General features: G+C 38.6%; 1 protein-coding gene across 2 annotated transcripts in view; it reads right to left on the minus strand.

The window, feature by feature from the left end:
* The window catches only part of SLC44A1 (solute carrier family 44 member 1), a 218,154-nt gene that overhangs the window by 146,968 nt on the left and 52,648 nt on the right, over positions 1-18,538 (minus strand). For both annotated transcript variants that reach the window (XM_036738123.1, XM_036738122.1), the window contains exon 2: positions 3,898-3,987. In XM_036738123.1, the coding sequence (XP_036594018.1) occupies positions 3,898-3,987 (90 nt within the window). The remainder of the gene's footprint in view (positions 1-3,897; positions 3,988-18,538) is intronic.

An 18,538-nucleotide genomic window follows, 5' to 3' on the forward strand; every position in this document is an offset into this window, starting at 1 on the left:
GCATTTGACTTGAGAAGGGAATAACATACACACTCAATTGGGCATGTTACCCCACAGAAAAGAAGGAGGAAGGGGATAAAAAAGGGGGGACGATAGAAGGGAGGGCAGACAGGAGGAGGAGGTAATCAAAAGCAAACACTTTCGAAAAGGGACAGCGTCAGGGGAGAAAACTGAATAAAGGGGGATAGGTTAGGAAGGAGCAAAATATAGGTAGTCTTTCACAACAGGAGTACTTTGGAAGGGTTTTACATAATGATACACGTGTGGCCTATGTTGAATTGCGAGCCTTCTTAGGGAGGGTGGGTGGGGAGGGAAGAGGGGAGAGAATTTGGAACTCAAAGTTTTAAAAGCAGATATTAAAAAAAAAAACCAGCTGTTTTTGCATCCAACTGGGAAATAAGATACACAGGCAATGGGGCATAGAAATCTTGCCCTACAAGAAAGTAAGAGAAAAGGGGATTGGGGGGAGTGAGATGACGCAAGGGAGGGGTGACTGGGGAATGGGGCAATCAGAATATATGCCATCTTGGAGTGGGGGGGAGGGTAGAAATGGGGAGAAAATTTGCAATTCAAAATCTTGTGGAAACCAATCCTGAAAACTAAAAATATTAAATAAATAAGAAAAGAGAGAGAAAAAAAAAGAAGAGGAAGGTTCCAGACAGGAAATTGCAAGAACCATATTACAAGGAAGTTTCATGACTTCATAGTTGGGTTTGGCTATAATGTATTAGTAACATCATAAAATATTGAAGCAACTTTCTACAATGTATGCTTACAGCTTAAATATAAGGATACAACAAAGTGGTGTATAAGAGAAAGAAAGCCTCAAGAGAAAAAACTGTGGACTTTGAAGATGTAGTTATTTAAAACTGGATTGACTAACAGAAGCAGTACAGAATACACACCAGGGAACTCTGATGGGTAGCATACCTTTCTAGGTCTCTGCTTATTTCTTATGCTACATAATTTGATAATCCCTGAATGTCATTAAAAGAATCCCTTTAAAAATCACCTGGAAATAAACAAAGCAATTATTCTTGCATTTAAAAGTGCACATAGTGGGTCTTAATTGCCATCCAAATTACATTAATCACCATTACATTAAAATATTTCAGCACACAAAGCTAGTCATCCCCTAAACCAGTGCATTAACATCGATGATTGCATTTTACAGAATTATTTTCACACAAAAATTCAAAATCATGGTTAATACATATTTCATATACATAATTCTGAGAGATCAAGGGCTATTTATGCCAAAATTACAATCGGGGGGAAAAAGTTCATAGTCTAATTCTGTTATAGAACTACCTCTTCCCTCTGTGCATGCGTGGTTATACATCCTCTGTCAAAATTGACAACCTGTTAGAATTTGTACAGTCTAAGAGAAAATAGACATGTCAACATCTTTAAAGCGCTCTTGGGCATAGGGTGAAACTCAGCTATGATTTTCCTCCCATCTCTTAAAAACAAAAAAAAACTTACTCTTTATAGGTTCCATTCCTTTTTATTATAAAGACCAGAGCAAATTTATACATTCACTTCACCAAATAGAATCATAAAGATTTAAAACTGGAAAGGAACTTTTAAGATTATCTAGTTAAACTCCTTAACATTCACATCCAGAAACTGAGGCCCTGGGAAGTAAACTGATTGACTCAAGATCACAAAACTAATGAGTAGCAGAGCCGGGATTTGAACCAAGGCCTCTTCATGCCAAATCCCAAGGTCTTTTCTATTATAATACATTCCCCCACCAGGCAGGCCTTAAAATAAAGGTATTTTGTTTTCACAGATTTATTTGTTAAGTCAGTTATTTGGAATGCAGAACCAATTTTCCATAGATACAACATTTTGAGTGGTGGCTAGCCCGTAAAGAGTAGGTATAACCCATCATATAAATAAAATACTGTATATGTAAAACATTTTTTTAAAACTTATAAAAGTTGTAATTAAATAATCTAAAATTAAAATTGATTGATAGCTTTATCTTGGAGAAAACAGGGACATTTAGCCTGGAGAAAAGAAAACTTCTGGTAGGGATTTGATTGCTGTTTTCAAATAACTGAATACAGCCGTCCTAAAGGGCACAAACTAAAACAATCTGTCCAAGTTTTGGGAGTGGGGGGGGGGGGGGTGGCACGTTGTGGCAGATGTGACTTACCACAAGAAAAAACTTTCTCAGGGGCTTTTTCTTGAATTAATGGACTCATTATCATCAAAAATGTTCAAGCGGAGGCTATGTGACCATCTAACAGGTATGTAACAGAAAGGAGTTTTAACTATAAGATTTTTTAAGTATCCCCACCCACTGTAAGATTCTATTAAACCCTACCTCCTTATACTATCTTTTCTCAAGATGCAAAGAGATGACTGTCAGTACCTCTTGACAACTGACCCTTGAACACGTAGGTTCTCATAGAGAATTATAAGAAGGCCTTCACCAAAGCCTGAATGGTTTATTTAAATGAATAAAAAAGCTGAAGAATGAAGAAATGAAGAATTGGACAGGCCCAACTTTCCTGAGCCTTTCTGAAATGCAAACCTGAAAAAATTTTAGAATTTCAATTTTGTTAGTGCTTTTGAGGTTTTAAATTTACAAGTTCTTATTAAAAGATAAGATTTTATTATAAGAGTGAATTTAAACCACAGGAAAAAAATCATGCTAAGTAAAGTAACCCCCACACTTAGCAAACTTTCCTTTTATGTACTTCCCAGCAAAAATAATAAATTTTAAAATGGTAAATGCAGATGGTTAAAAAAAAATCAAACTTATCCATACTAAATACATCAACAAAGAGCATAATTTTCTAATCAGATATTATATGTGAAATCATTTAAATTAAAATTGGATTCTGATTTATAAATTTAGAACTGGAACGGCCATAGAACATTATCTAATCCTGTACCATCATTTTACATATAAAGACATTTAATCAGAAATGCTGAGTTCCCCAAGCTCACATACAAACAGAAACCAGATTAAAAATAATTTCTAAAGAATATTATGATAATGAAAATACAGCAATTTTTCTATGTTTAAAAGTAAAAAAAAAATAATACCTAGCATTTATATGGTACTTTAAGTTTTGTAATGCACTTTACATTTGATTTCATTTCCAACTGGATCAACCTTAGATTTTAAAACAAAAGGAAAAAATTACAGGGGGAAATTTTACACTAATCCCATGATACAAATGACTCTACTACTCAAAAAGAAGGGACTGAATATAGATCAATGACTTTAAATGTATAACTTTTATCTTTCAATTAGTTTTTGTGATAGTTTAAGTTACTTAAAGTAGTGGAACATAAAGAATTAAATAGATCTTAAAGATCTGCATATTGTCTCTAGCTGGAACCTGGCCACACTGTTCAAACAGGCAATTTTAGAAATAAAAACAAATCATTTGTACTCAGCACTTTCCATACGCTACATTTCAAACGATGGAAGCTACTGAGGAAAAAAAGTCATCTGTAAAGCTTCATATCACAGAAAATGCAAGCAAACATAAAACACAGGATTTTGTACTTGCATTGCTCTGAATCTTCTCACTTAGAAACCAAAATCAATACTGGCAAACAGTGATGATCAAAATAAACCATAGGTTCTACCACTAGCATTGTCCAGCAAGAAGTATGACATCAGAAACATGGAGGCTGAAAATTAAACAAGGCTTCAAAGTCTAAGTTTCTTCTCAACTTCTGTATCAGTTTTCCTGGAGAAGAAAATAAGCATCCTATTACACAGGCTGACTAAATCAGGCATAAATCAAGAAATAAGCAATAGGGAAAAGAAGGCATATGTAAAACAAATTTCCAAAGACTCCTCTGCGCCATGTTTTTTTTATGTTTTATATAAATGTTTTATATCTCTACCTAGAAAAATCGCCTTACCATCCCAAGGCAGAAGAGGATGAAGAGCAGAAGCCATGGTAAATCTGTACAGCTTCGATCCTCCAGAGGTTTCCACTCTCGTTTGGAGCTCTAAATTGAAAATGCAAAATAAAAGAGAATAGAGATAAGTTAGTTAACACTAGAAATGTGTAAACCCACAAAAACCAGACCACCTTCCCTATTCTGACTTCACAAACCTAATAAACAAATCCATTATTAAATAAACATTTATTATGTGTCTATATGTGCCAAATCTGTGCCAGGCACTGAAGATACAAATACAAAAGTAAGGTGAGAGTTTCAGCCATGATGGAGCTTAATTTCTATTGAGGGATACCACACATTCAGAGATAAATACATCCATGACATTCACAAAATGAACAAATTTTAAGAGAAAAATATAGACAGCAGAAGGGGAGTGAAGACTACAACTACAACAATCAGGAAAGGGACTTCTGGGGGTGGAACCAAGATGGCGGCTGGAAGCAGGGACTTGCCTGAGCTCCCCACCATGTCCCTCCAAAAAACCTATAAAAAATGGCTCTGAACAAATTCTAGAACTGCAGAACCCACAAAATAGCAGAGGGAAGCAGGGATCCAGCCCAGGACAGCCTGGATGGTTGCTGGATGAGGTCTATCGCCCACAGAGTGGAGGGGAGCAGAGCTCAGCGTGGGAGGCAGCAGGACCAACCAGTCCAGGAACTGGGCAGGACAGGCCCTAGCACCCTGGATCAGTGAGCTGTGGCAGTTACAAGACTTCTCAACCCACAAACACCAAAGACAACAGAGAAGGTTAGTGGGAAAAGCTGCAGGGGACAGAGTTCACAGTTCAGCCACCGCCCCAGGGACAGTGGGGGAGGTGCAGCTACAGAACTACAGCTGCAGTTACTTCCGGCCCCAGGTCCACGTGGTGGGAGGAATTAAGTGACAGATCTGAGCAGGAGTGCAGAGCCTGCTGAAGATTTGCATCAGGTCCGGGTTGGTGGTTCTTGAGGAAGGAGGAGTGCTGGTGTGGCAGAGCTGGCTGTATAGAAATAGCTCTGAAATCAACAGCGCATCCCCTCAAGCTTGGAACAAAGTACGCTTTGCTCTACAAGCAGTCATACTCCCACGAAAAACTCAAGGGTCAAGTAAGTTGGCTGGGAACATGGCCAGGCAGCAAAAACACACCCAGATTCACTCTCAGACTTTGGAATCCTTTGGTGACAAAGAAGACCAAAACATACGCCCTGAAGAAGTCAACAAAGTCCAAAAGCCTACACCAAAAGCCTCCAAGAAAAACAGGAACTGGTCTCAGTCCATGGAAGAGCTCAAAAAGGATTTGGAAAAGCAAGTTAGAGAAGTAGAGGAAAAATTGGGATGAGAAATGAGAATGATGCAAGAAAACCATGAAAAACAAGTCAATGACTTGCTAAAGGAGACCCAAAGAAATACTGAAAAAAATACTGAAGAAAACAATACTTTAAAAAATAGACTAACTCAAATGGCAAAAGAGCTCCAAAAAGCCAATGAGGAGAAGAATGCCTTGAAAGGCAGAATTAGCCAAATGGAAAAGACCACTGAAGAAAATACTACCTTAAAAATGAGACTGGAGCCAAGTGGAAGCTAGTGACATTATGAGAAATCAAGATATTATAAAACAGAAACAAAGGAATGAAAAAATGGAAGACAATGTGAAATATCTCATTGGAAAAACCACTGACCTAGAAAATAGATCCAGGAGAGATAATTTAAAAATTACTGGACTACCTGAAAGCCATGATCAAAAAAAGAGCCTAGATATCATCTTTCAGGAAATTATCAAGGAGAATTGCCCTGATATTCTAGAGCCACAGGGTAAAATAGAAATTGAAAGAATCCACAGATCACCTCCTCAAATAGATCCCAAAAGGAAAACTCCTAGGAACATTGTTGTCAAATTCCAGAGCACCCAGGTCAAGGAGAAAATACTGCAAGCAGCCAGAAAGAAACAATTTTAGTATTGTGGAAACACAATCAGGATAACACAGGATCTGGCAGCTTCCACATTAAGGGACCGAAGGGCTTGGAATATGATATTCCGGAGGTCAATGGAGCTAGGATTAAAACCAAGAATCACCTACCCAGCAAAACTGAGTATAATGCTCCAAGGCAAAATATGGATTTTCAATAAAATAGAGGACTTTCAAGCTTTCTCAGTGGAAAGACAAGAGCTGAATAGAAAATTTGACTTTCAAACACAAGAATCAAGAGAAGCATGAAAAGGTAAACAAGAAAGAGAAATCATAAGGGACTTACTAAAGTTGAACTGTTTTGTTTACATTTCTACATGGAAAGATGATGTGTATGATTCATGAGACCTCACTATTTGGGTAGCTGAAGGGAATATGCATATATATTTATGGGTATACATATATATATACATATGTGTGTCTATGTGTGTATATATGTTGGTATATATATATGTGTGTATATATATATACACACACACAAAGGGCACAGGGTGAGTTGAATATGAAGGGAAGATATCTAAAAAAATAAAATCAATTTAAGGGATGAGAAGAATACATTGAGAGAGGGAGAAAGGGAGAGATAGAATGGGGTAAATTATCTCACATAAAAGTGGCAAGAAAAAGTGGTTCTGTAGGAAGGGAAGAGGGGGCAGGTGAGGAGGAATGAGTAAATCTTGCTCTCATCGGATTTGACCTGAGGAGGGAATACCATACACACTCAATTAGGTATCTTACCCCACAGGAAAGAAGGAGGAAGAAGATAAAAAAGGGGGGATGATGGAAGGGAGGGCAGGCGGGGGGAGGAGGTAATCAAAAACAAACACTTTCGAAAAGGGACGGGGTCAAGGGAGAAAATTCAATTAAGGGGGATAGGTTAGGAAGGAACAAAACATAGTTAATCTTTCACAACATGATTATTGTAGAAGGGTTTTACATAATGATACGCATGTGGCCTATGTTCAATCGCTTGCCTTCTTAGGGAGAGTGGGCAGGGAGAGAAGATGGGAGAGAATTTGGAACTCAAAGTTTTAAAAACAGATGTTCAAAAACAACAACAACAAAAAAAGTTTTTTCATGCAACTAGGAAATAAGATACACAGGCAATGGGGCATAGAAATTTATCTTGCCCTACAAGAGAAGAAGGGAAAGGGGGATGGGAGGGGAGTTGGGTGACAGATGGGAGGGCTGACTGGGGAATGGGGCAACCAGAATATATGCCATCTTGGAGTGGGGGGAGGGTAGAAATGGGGAAAAAATTTGTAATTCAAACTTTTGTGAAAATCAATGCTGAAAACTAAATATATTAAATAAATTTTAAAAAAAGAATCAGTAAAGGCTTTTTGAAGGAGGTAACACAGGCCGAACCTTGAAAAGAACTAAGGTTTTTGGGAGGGGGGGAGGAAGGAGAACATTCCAGGCAGTGGTGACATCCTGAGTGAAGTCTTTGAGACAAGATAACAGAATTACATGTAACATCTTAATTTTACAGATGAGGAAACTGAGGCTCAGAGAAGTTAAGTGATTTTCCCAAAGACACATAGGTAGGAACAGAAGTGGGATTTGAATCTAGGTCCTCTGAGTCCAAACCAGTGTTTTTTTCCACTATACTCTCCTCTAGGACTTGGAATGTCATATAGGGGGAGCAGTAAGTATGCCAGTTTGGCCAAATTGTAGAGTGAGGGAAAGTAAGGTATAATCGGACTGGAAAAATGAGCTGGAGCCAGACTGTGAATGGCTTTAAATGCCAGGAGTCTATATTTTATCTTAAAGATAATGGAGAGTCATTGAAACTTCTAGAGCATGGCTGTTGACACGGTAAGACTTGAGCTTTAGGACGAACAATTTTCAGTGTATAGAATATTGATTAGTAAGAAGGTAGGAAGTAAATAAGCATTTATTAAGTGCCTACTATGTGCCTGGCATTGTGCTAAGCACTTTACAAACAAGATTTCACTTAATCCTCACAACAACCATGAGAGGTAGGTGCTATTACTATCATTCTTCAGTTGAGGAAACTGAAGTAGACAGATATTTTAAGTGGCTTGCCCAAGGTCACACAGCTAGTAACTACCTGAGGCTATAATTTGAACTCAGGTATTCCTGACTACAGGCCCAGCACTCTATCCATCCTTAATCCTCTTCACTCAACTGAAACTGCTACCATCAATCTCTTTTAATAGATAAATCTAAGGGGCCTTTTCTCAGTCTTCTTTCTGCTATACTTCTTAACACTAGACCATTTAACATTGTTGACTAACTTCTACCTAGATAACCTCTCCTCTTTGGCTCTTTGTCACACTCTTTCCCAGCTGTCCTCCTACCTGTCTGACCAGTCCTCTTCATCTATGATATATACATTGTGGCTATATCCCCAAGCTCTATCTCAGCCCTCTCGCTTGGTGACCTCTCCAACTCCCCTGGCTTCATCTCTATGCATATGACTTCCATATCTAAGAGATCCAGCCCTAATCTCTCTTCTAAGCACTACAAGGTACATATCACCTACTTCCTATGAGACATTTTAAACAGGCAAGTTCACAGGCATCTCAAACTCAGCATGTCATTTTCCCTGCCAAACCTATCCTTCTTCTAAACTCATCTAATACAGGCCCAGGCACCAGCATCCTTAGAGTCACTCTGGTTTGTAATGTTAGCATCATCCTTCACTCCTAACTCTCCCTCACTCCATATAGCCAATCAGTTGCCAATTCCTGGTATTTCTCCACATTTCTCCATCTACACTCACATGGTCTCCACTTCCGTTCTGGTTCTCGTTATCTCTCCTGGACCACTGTAACAGTCTCTTAATTGGTTTTCCTGACTCAGGTCCCCACTCCAATCCATCCTCTACACACCTGCCAAAGTGATTTTCCTAAAGTGCAAGTCTAATTCTATTCAACAAACTCTAGCGACTCCCTCTTACCTCAAATAGAAATCCCCTTGTCTGGTATTTAAAGTTCTTTACAATCTGGCCTCTTCCTGCTTTTCTCCTCTTCTTACACATTATTCCCCTAGAGCACTTTCCAGTCAAGCTACATATGCTTACTCGTTCATCCTCGTGATGTTCCACTTATCGTCTCCATGCCTTTGCGACTAGAATGCTATATACTTCATCACTTTTGCCTCCTGGAATCCCTTTTCCTTTAAAACTCTGATCAAGGACTACCTTTTGCAGAAGATTTTTCCCGATTTTCTCATCTCATCCTGCTCCTAGTCCCATCCCTCTGAGATTACCTTCCATTTATACTGAGGTATCTTGTACGTACATAGCTATTTGCATGTTGTCTCCCCAATTAAAATGTGAGCTACTGGAAAGCAGGGACTGTGTTTTTCCCTTTCTTAAAGGTATTACCAGTGCTTAGTACACACCTAGAACATAGCAAGCACTTCATAAATGCTTGCTGACTGACCATAGCTTAAAGAGAAAAACCATCAGGTGAAGACTTTTCAAGGTTGGAAAGATATGGGAATATTTGAATACTGAAAGAAAAGATCCGGTAAATAAGAAGAGGTTGAAAATTGATGAGAAAAAGGGGTTGGTCAAAGGGGCATGATTTGGGAAGGGATGGAATCAAGGGCATAGCTAGAAGAATTGGTGTTGGCAAGAAGGTCGACCTTATGATCCTAGAGAAGATGGGAAATGACTTGAAGCATAGACTTAGGTGAGTGAGCAACTGAAAGATGGCTGCAATTTTCCCAATGAAGTATGAGGTAACAGCAACTGATGAAAAGGATGGGGAAAGTAGTAGATGCCACAAGGATCTTGAGGAAAAAGCTATGCGTAATACAATAGAATCAATCAAGAAAGAGTAAAAGGATTGGCATGTAGCAGCGAGAGCCATTGTCAGTATCGTTTTGTGACTTCCTCCAACAGTGTTCAATAACACTTCAGCAGGAGTGAAGAAGAAGATAGCTGGTGTTTGGAAAGTGATGACTAAGGACAGGACAACGAGGCAAGGAATTCAAGGGCTGAGTTATAAAGTTGACTGGATAGGGGTCAAGATTTTGAAGAGAGGAAAGTAAGGCCAGAGAGCAGGGCTAACAGCCTAGGAAAACAGGTGGGAGGGAATGAAAAATACTTATTAAGAACAGAATCGTGTGGGATTAAAGTTAGTGTAAGGCTTGAGAATTTCCCATGAAGAGCTTACAGTATAGAGGAAAAGACAAGTAACTGTAAACTGCAATACACAGTTAAATGATATATTACTGGTATGGACGATGAGTGCTTTGGAGTGCTAGGGACTATGATTACTACTTCCTAGAATCATAAAGGCCTCTTGGAGGAAGTAGAGCTCAAGCTGGGCTTTGATGAACACATAGAATTGGAAACAGTGGAAAGAGAGGAAAAACAGTGTACTTGGATCAGAAATTTTGAATTCAAGTCCTAACTGTATTGTTTAATAAATATGACGTTAGGAGGCAAGTAATTTCACCTTTTTAGGCTTCAAAGAGTTAAACCAGATGACCTCCAAGGTCCCTCTCAGCTCTAAATCTATGCTCTTTGATCAAAGACATAACCATGATACTGAGTAGACAGACTTTACTGGAACAAAAATGTGAGACTTATGAATGATTAGTTCAATTTTTATTAATGAAAAATAGAGGGGGGAATTAAATAACAGGTGTAAGAGAGAGTGGCGGAGGAGGGTTCCACTGTAAGCAATGGGGAGATATTGAAGGTTTTTAAGCAAGAAAAGGACGTGAAAAACATGAGACAAAGAAAACTGGAACTAAGTCCCAATTCTACCACTTAGTGCCAGTCGCTATGTGACTGGCAAAATTGAAACAACATTTAATAATCACCTGTTAGAATATTACTGTGCCAAAAGGAAGGAAGATTATGAAGAATCTAAAGAAATAAGGGAAGACTTATATGAAGTGACGTAGACTAAGCAAAACAGAAGGAAAATAACAGCACACACAATTACTAGATCTATCGACATGAAGACAACTTTAAATGTCTACAAAATTCAGACAAAAAATAATGGACAATGTTGGTACTGTTTTATAAGGCAAATATCTTTCTTTTAAGGAATGGAAAGTCAGATATAAAACATTACATGTAAAATCAATCTTATGTTGCTTTACTGTGTTGAGAAATTACAAAATCTGAGGGCATTGAATTGGGAGTTTGTATGACATTTCGAAATGAAACTTGTAAGTAAAAAGAATTTTTAACTACCTACTCTGAACAAGGCATAGTGCTATGCATTAGAGTTATGAAGGAGAACAAGACATAAAGGAGTTTGGAGTCTAGTCAGGGAGATAAGAAAGGACTCCAAGTTAATGCAATAAATTAAAAGCATGCAGAAATACCAAGAAGGCACCTATGAGATATTAGATAAAGGAGAGCTCCTTTCTAGTTGGGGTTAGGGGTAGGGAGAGAGCAAACTGGGAGAGATTCAGGGGCAAGCTACTTAATCTTTTGGGGGCTCTCTGCCATCATCTGCTAAGTATTCTTAGTGATTCCTAATTTCTCACTAATTTTTAACCTTTTCTTATTTATTAGGTCCTTTCCCAGATCTACTCAACCTTGAAAAATCTTCACTTGATGGTTTTTTACTTTAAGCTATTGTAAATCAGTTACCAACCGTTTATTAAGCTCCAAGATTTTATGCTTCTGTTCCTAAGTAGATTTTTAGAAGCCTGTTTTCTATAGAAACAATGACATTACGGTTAGGTTTTGAGGCAGCTAGGTGGCTCAGTGGATAAAGTGCTGGGCCTGGATTGAAGAAGACCCAAGTCCAAATTTGGCCTCAGACACTTGCTAGCTCTGTGACCCTGGACAAGTCATTTAACCCTCTGTTTGTCTTAAGCCACCGGATTAGGAAATTGCAAACCACTCCACGATCTCTGCCAAGAAAATCTTATGGACAGTATGGTTCATGGGGGTCACGAAGAGTTGGACAGAACTGAATGACCAAGTAACAACAAATCTGAGACTACCTCACAAAACCCACTGAACCAACAATGTAGAGAAGAGTACTAATATCTCTTGCTTCCCCCCTTCAAAGATCTCTAAGCTGATACCCAAGTCCTTCTACACACTAAGCAGGGTCCAGAGAAGGGCAGGACAATCAGGAGCAGGCTGAACACTGTAGGCTGAGCCCTAGTGGATTACAGGGCAATTACAGGAGTGGCTCCAGCAGAAGGGTCAGCTCAGTCGGAAGGCCGACTAATAGCATACCTAAGACTGCCAGCATTGTACTCATAGTCAAATTAATCATTAAAAAGTATTATAGCACAGGAAAATGCAAGCCAAAACAACACTGAGATTGTTTACCTGAGACCCTATAATTTGATAAAAAAATTACAAAAGATGGTAAGTCAGTATTCAAATGGCTGTAGAAAGGCAGGTGTGACAGCCCATCACCGATGGATTATACATCAACACAACCATTTGGGAGGCAGCTAGGAAGTACGGTGGATAGAGGGAACACTAAATCTAGAATTGGGAGGCCCTGAGTTCAAATGTGACCTTAAACACACACTAGCTGCACAATCCTGGACGAGTCACTTCAACAGCTGCCTGCCTCGGTTTCCTTATCTATAAAAGAGATAACAACAGCACCTACCTCCCAGAGTTTTGGTGAAGATCAGATGAGATTATATTTATAAAGCACTCTGAAAACCTTAAGGCACTATATAAACACAACTATCAGAAAGCAATTTGGAATTTTGCATAAAGTAACTAAAAGGTTACCCTCTGACTCAGACCTTCTACTACAGGAGATATAATCCTACGAATTCAATGATAAAAAAGAAAGGTCCTACATACAACAACATACCTATAGCAGCACTTTTTTGTGGCAGCAAAGACATGGAAACAAAGTAAGTGACCATTGGTTAGGGAATGGAAAAACCTAAAAGTTATACCTAGATAAATAATTATTCAGAACACCCTGTTATAAAAGACCTGTCAACATAATAATGAATTAGCATTTACCTCCTGGACAAGGCAACCACACCCAACTACACAACTCTAAACAGAAAGTAGCAGCATAACAGTAACACTACAGCAGAGGGAAACTACCAATAGTTACACGACTAGTGGAACACTAACTTGTCCCATGTTTGTAAACCTTCCACAATCACACACGAAAACCTACATTTGAAATCTCGTTTCAAGATAACAAAATGCCAAATCAGTGTTCCAAGAAATATGGATAATTTTCTATGTGACATGTTCCCAATGCGCTAACAGTATGTTTTACTAATAAAAATCTCCAAGCTCCAGCATCCAGCCCAGAGCACTACTGCTTTAAAAAAAATTATTACAACAAAATTATCTATCAACGACCCAATCCTGCCTCTTTTTTTCCTTGCCCTAGTCCATATACAATAATATTAAAAATCTGGGTCCCTTGCCACCACAGTTATTTCTTTTTTGCTCTCATCTAACCAGTCAAGCATTTATTTATGGGATGCTTATTATAGACCCAGCACAGTGCTAGATACAGTAGGAGAAATTTTTAAAAAGCCACATCCAAAGGAACTAGGTAAGATACACCAATGAATCCCAAAAAAATGAGTGACTGGGATAAGGCTGGGATATGGGGGACACAGGAGGTATTCAGGAGGAAAATATGTGCTTAGTCTTGTTGAAGAAACAGAGTCTAAAGGGCCCGGGTGGCCAAGAACTAGAACTGGTGAATATCAAAGTCAAGGCCATGTGGGAGGTTTGGTAAGAGGGAGTTTCAGAAAATATATCTAGTGTCTTTTAATGGCACACTGCACTGGTACTAACTTACAAGAACCTTGAGTAAAGCCTAACTCCCTTTATGCTGTATTATATTCACAGCACTTAATGTGTTTTCCTCTAGACTGATAAAAACACCCTATATAGTCCTGGGAGCAGGGAAAGAAGAGGGAATTGTGTGTGACTGGAAACCCAAGATAAAGGGGATGCGGTAGTGTCAAAAACTCAGTATAAGTGGCAGCTCTGGCCTTGCTGGTATAAAAATGAAGTGGTACTTCAAAGCCAGAGAAGACCAGAGGAGATGGGGTGGCTCCCTATTCCACAAGCCTTGTCATCATGGTACTGGTTGCCTTGCTACAAGAATTAACAACAGTAAAAGCCTCGAATGTATTCTTCCTTATTGCCGACACTATACATCAGTACCCAGAGAGGTATATAGAAAGAGAAGGAGACATGAGAGACCTGTTATGAGTCATGAACTTACTGAAATGAGGCAGGAAGCCCAATGGTTGAATGGTTTTAATGGTTATTTAACAGGTTTAACATAAGGACAGTTGGCTGTAATGTTGTTTTCCCCATCCAATTCAAATTCACAAAGAACTACCAAAATTAAGATGACTCCAGCACTTTCAGCATGGTTTTCGCCTTTCCTTCGTTTTTCTAACTTGTAAATAAGCCCCCTTCCATTTCTTACCCAAGCACATGAACACTATTTCATCAGAGAGGAAAGAGCAATGCTGATTGCCAAATGTGGACTCTCCTATTCAGAAATGTTTAAAATGAATAAAATAAACATCAGTTGCCAGAAAACAAACTTGCCTATCTCTAACCCCAGCCCAAACACACATCTAACTTTTGCCAGACTTCTTTTAAAGACGTGTCTGTTCCATTTAAGGATGAAGGCTTAATACCTCTTGGGGATAAAGGAAATAGTCTTTCTTAATTCTCTGAGGTATTTAGTGTAGTGCCCTACTTACCAAGATACTAGGATAAAATAAAATCTCTGATATCATTAGTGGAATAAGGGCAACCTAGCTTCATATTTCAGTAGTTGTTACAACTTTAAGAGGACTTCTGGGAGGATGGAGTATTATGTGTCAGCCTATATCCCAGGAGACTGGGCCACTTAACTATACCCCAAGTGGGAACAGTAGCAGAATACCCCCCAAAAAAAAGACAGAAGGAGGTATTCAAAGGACTCAGTGTCAGCCCTGAGAACCAAGGAGAAATCAGGAACAGAAATGAGATCCATGTCCTGCCACTACTACCTCAACTCAGTAACCACTCCTAGGCTTTAAGGAATACTAAGTTATATATACTAATTTTCTCCAATTTTCCTCTTTGACACCACTTTTATGACCATTTCACAGACTCTGTTTTTTCTGAGAAAGCAGACCACATCTCTAAAACCATGTCTGACCAGTCTAGTATTTCAATTCATTATGCCCAGGAGGCACCTATAATAGGCATCTCTTGTGGTTACTCATACCCAGACTCTCATGAGAATTCAGGTATATAGGTGACAAAAGTTGATCTCTCAGGGATAAAGGGGAGGTATATACTAGTTTCTACCAATTTCTTTTAGACAAGTCTCCTATGTTAAGACAAACAGGTATACACTCAAAATCCTCAAAGCTCCCTCCAAGGACATTCTGCTGCATGAAATCCTACAATATGCTTTTTATTTCTAGGGAGTACTGTAGCAACAAAAGGATAAAAGAGCTGATGTGGATCATTTTTGCCACACTTTTCAATACAGTGAGCAGGCTTGATGAAGTTGGATAGCAATAAAACATGGAGGCTTTTTATCCTTCTGTTCATACCACCTGCAAATAAAACCTGTAATAGGATTTTGAAAGACACTGCCTGTCCTTTGGGAAAGCTCTGTCAAGGATTTAGAGTGTATAACTACTTACAGTTACCATAAGTAATCTGCTTCATTTGCTAAGTCTGGTGACAGCAATCTATATTAGAAAGGTAAAAATAAAAGCATGATTTTAACAGGCCGTTAAAGGTAATAAGACACATTGAGTGGAAAAATATAGTCATTTGTGTCCAAATGCCTTTCTTAGTTCATGAACTTAATGCTAAATCACTAAATTCATCTAGTTTACCACCAAACAGAGCTAAAGAAGAGAAATGTCACTCATTAGCAGTTTTCATAAATTATATACATACATATTAACACAAAAGCTTTTCAGGGATGTACTTCTGACAATAGTTGATGCTTTTTTTAGGACCACTGAGAAAAATCACAAATCTGAGAAAGGAATATCAGCATATATCAGGAGAAAGAAATACATGTAATATTGTGATGCATGCAACAGACCTCAAACTAATGCCCCATTAGTAATAAAGTACAAAATTGCAACCTTTAAAGCTCTGCTATAGCCCTCAAACAGTATTTCCAGTGATTGCAGTCCTTTTAAAATCAGTTGTTTTCATCCTTTTTGAGTGTGAGTATACTTTTTTTAGTATTAGGACCCTTTTTTTAAGGTAAAAAATTTTTAAATGAAATCCTAACATAGGTAGGGTTAGGGTTATTGTATTATCTGTTGATTGAGAAAATACGTACAGGCAAAAAGACACTAAGAAATCAGTAAAAACTTTTAAATGAATTAATATTTTATTAATTATAACACCATTTACATGTATAAGGGTGAGGGCTAATTGAGCCAACTAATCAATAACCTCATTCTGATTAAAGTGACAAGATACCTTGAATACCTTTATCACCTGAGAACACCTTGACTGTTCACTAGGTGTGAATGAGGCATGGAATACCTCCCCTTTGATCAATCAAAGGCACCCCACAAGGTGAAGCAGAAAGTCTGTTCATACATGCAAAGAGATGATCACCCTCTGTGAGGCTTGTATAAAAGTCCAGCAGCTGGTTGGGAATGGGGGGATTCAAGCATCTAGAAGCTTAGTCATGGAAGCCCCCAGAAAAGCCACTGAGAAGGAATCATAGGGGTGTGAGGAGAGGGATGACACATACCAGCTCTGTTACCCCAGGCAATTCCCTTAATTTTTCAGTATTCCTAAGCAATTCTCTAAAAACTATGCTTTGAAGAGGAGGCTGATCTTGTTAGTAGGGGGAGTTTCCACACCAAGGAATTTCTCCACAATAATGAATTCATAGGTCCAGAATGACAACAAAACAAAGGCAAAAATAAAAGCCCACATATGAGTGAGAAATATTGTTTATTCATCCATAATAGGTAAGTTTGTTTATTTATGGAATTAGAAATTTCCTGCTTCAGCTACAGTTTTGCTTTGGCCTACAGTTAGGAACTACTACCCCTTCACTATTCAATGACATAAAAACTACTTGCCACCTTTAGTGTTCAGTGACATAGAAGATTTGTAAAAACATGGCAGAAAATAGTTAAGCCTGCCATTTGCCCCTAGCATAATCAATTTATCTTTAAATTGACAATTTATGAGAGCACAGTCAAGATGGCAGAGGGAAGCCAGGAAGTTACCTGAGGTCTCCCCATTTCCCTTGGAAACAACATTAAATCAAGCCTCCAAATGGATTCTGGAGCAAGAGACCCCACACAAAAGATGAAATGAAACAATTTTCCAACATAAGATAACTTAGAAGGACTTCAGGAAAAGTCTGTCTCACTTGGGTAAAAGGGGCATGCAGCCCAGCACACAGATGGTGTCCACGCAAGTCAGTGGGAGGCTCTTAGCCACAGCACAGATCAGCAACCAAGGTCCCTTGGTCATGGCTCAGCAGGCCAGCTCTGTGTCTTCTAGTACCACTGCAGTAGGCAAACCGCAAGCCTCAGAACCCTAGCATTATTAGCATGACTAGGCCAGGCTACTCCTGTGCAGAAGCTGCAAGCACCTGAGGCCCCAGCATGGAAAGCTAGTGACCAGGCCAGTGGCCCCCAGCACAAGAAGCTTGAGGCAGTGCAGTCTGTACCCCAGGAGCAGAGCTCAACTTTAAAAGTCACAAAATGAGTAAGCAGCAGAAGAGAGCCCTGACCATAGAAAGCTACTATGGCAAATGGGAAGATCAAAATACAAACTCAAAAGAGGACAACAATGTCACACTGTTTATGTGTGAAGCCTCAAAGGAGAATATGATTTGGTCTCCAACCCAAAAAGTCCTCTTGGAATAGCTGAAAACGGATTTTAAAAATCAAGTAACAGAGGTAGAAGAAAATCTGGGGAAAGATATTAGAATTATGCAGGAGAATTAATGAAAAAAGAGTCAACAGCTTGAAAAAGGAAGCACAAAAACTGACTAAAAACTTAAAAAATAGAATTGACCAAATGGAAAAAATCAATTTCTTTAAAAGTAGAAAAGGAGGTATAAAAGCTAACTGAACAAAATAATTCTTTAAAAATTGGAACTGGGCAAGTGGAAGCTAATGACTCTATGAGACATCAAGCATCAGTCAAACAAACTCAAGAGAATGAAAAAATAGAAGAAAATGTAAAATATCTCATTGGAAAAACAACTGGCCTGGTGAATAAATCCAGGAGAGATATTTAAGAATTATTGGACTACCTGAAGGCCATGATCAAAAAAAAGAGCCTGGATAGCATCTTTCCAGAAATTATCAAGAAAAACTACCCTCATATCCTAGAACCAGAGGGTAAAGTAGAAATTAAAAGAATCCATTGATCACCTCAGGAAAGAGATCCCAAAATGAAAACTCCAAGGAATACTGTAGCCAAATTCCAAAATTATCAGGTCAAGGAGAAAATACTGTAAGCAGCCAGAAAGAAGCAATTAAAATATCAAGGAGTCACAGTCAGCATTACACAGGACTTAACGGCTTCTACATTAAAGGATAGGAGGACTTGGAATATGTACGATATTCCAGAAGGCAAAAGAACTTGGGTTACAACCAAGAATCAGCTACCCAGCAAAACTGAGCATAATGTTTCAGAGGAAAAGATGGATATTTAATGAAATAGGGGACTTTCAACC

The sequence above is a fragment of the Trichosurus vulpecula genome, chromosome 9, assembly GCF_011100635.1.
Source record: "Trichosurus vulpecula isolate mTriVul1 chromosome 9, mTriVul1.pri, whole genome shotgun sequence".
Classification (NCBI taxonomy): domain Eukaryota; kingdom Metazoa; phylum Chordata; class Mammalia; order Diprotodontia; family Phalangeridae; genus Trichosurus; species Trichosurus vulpecula.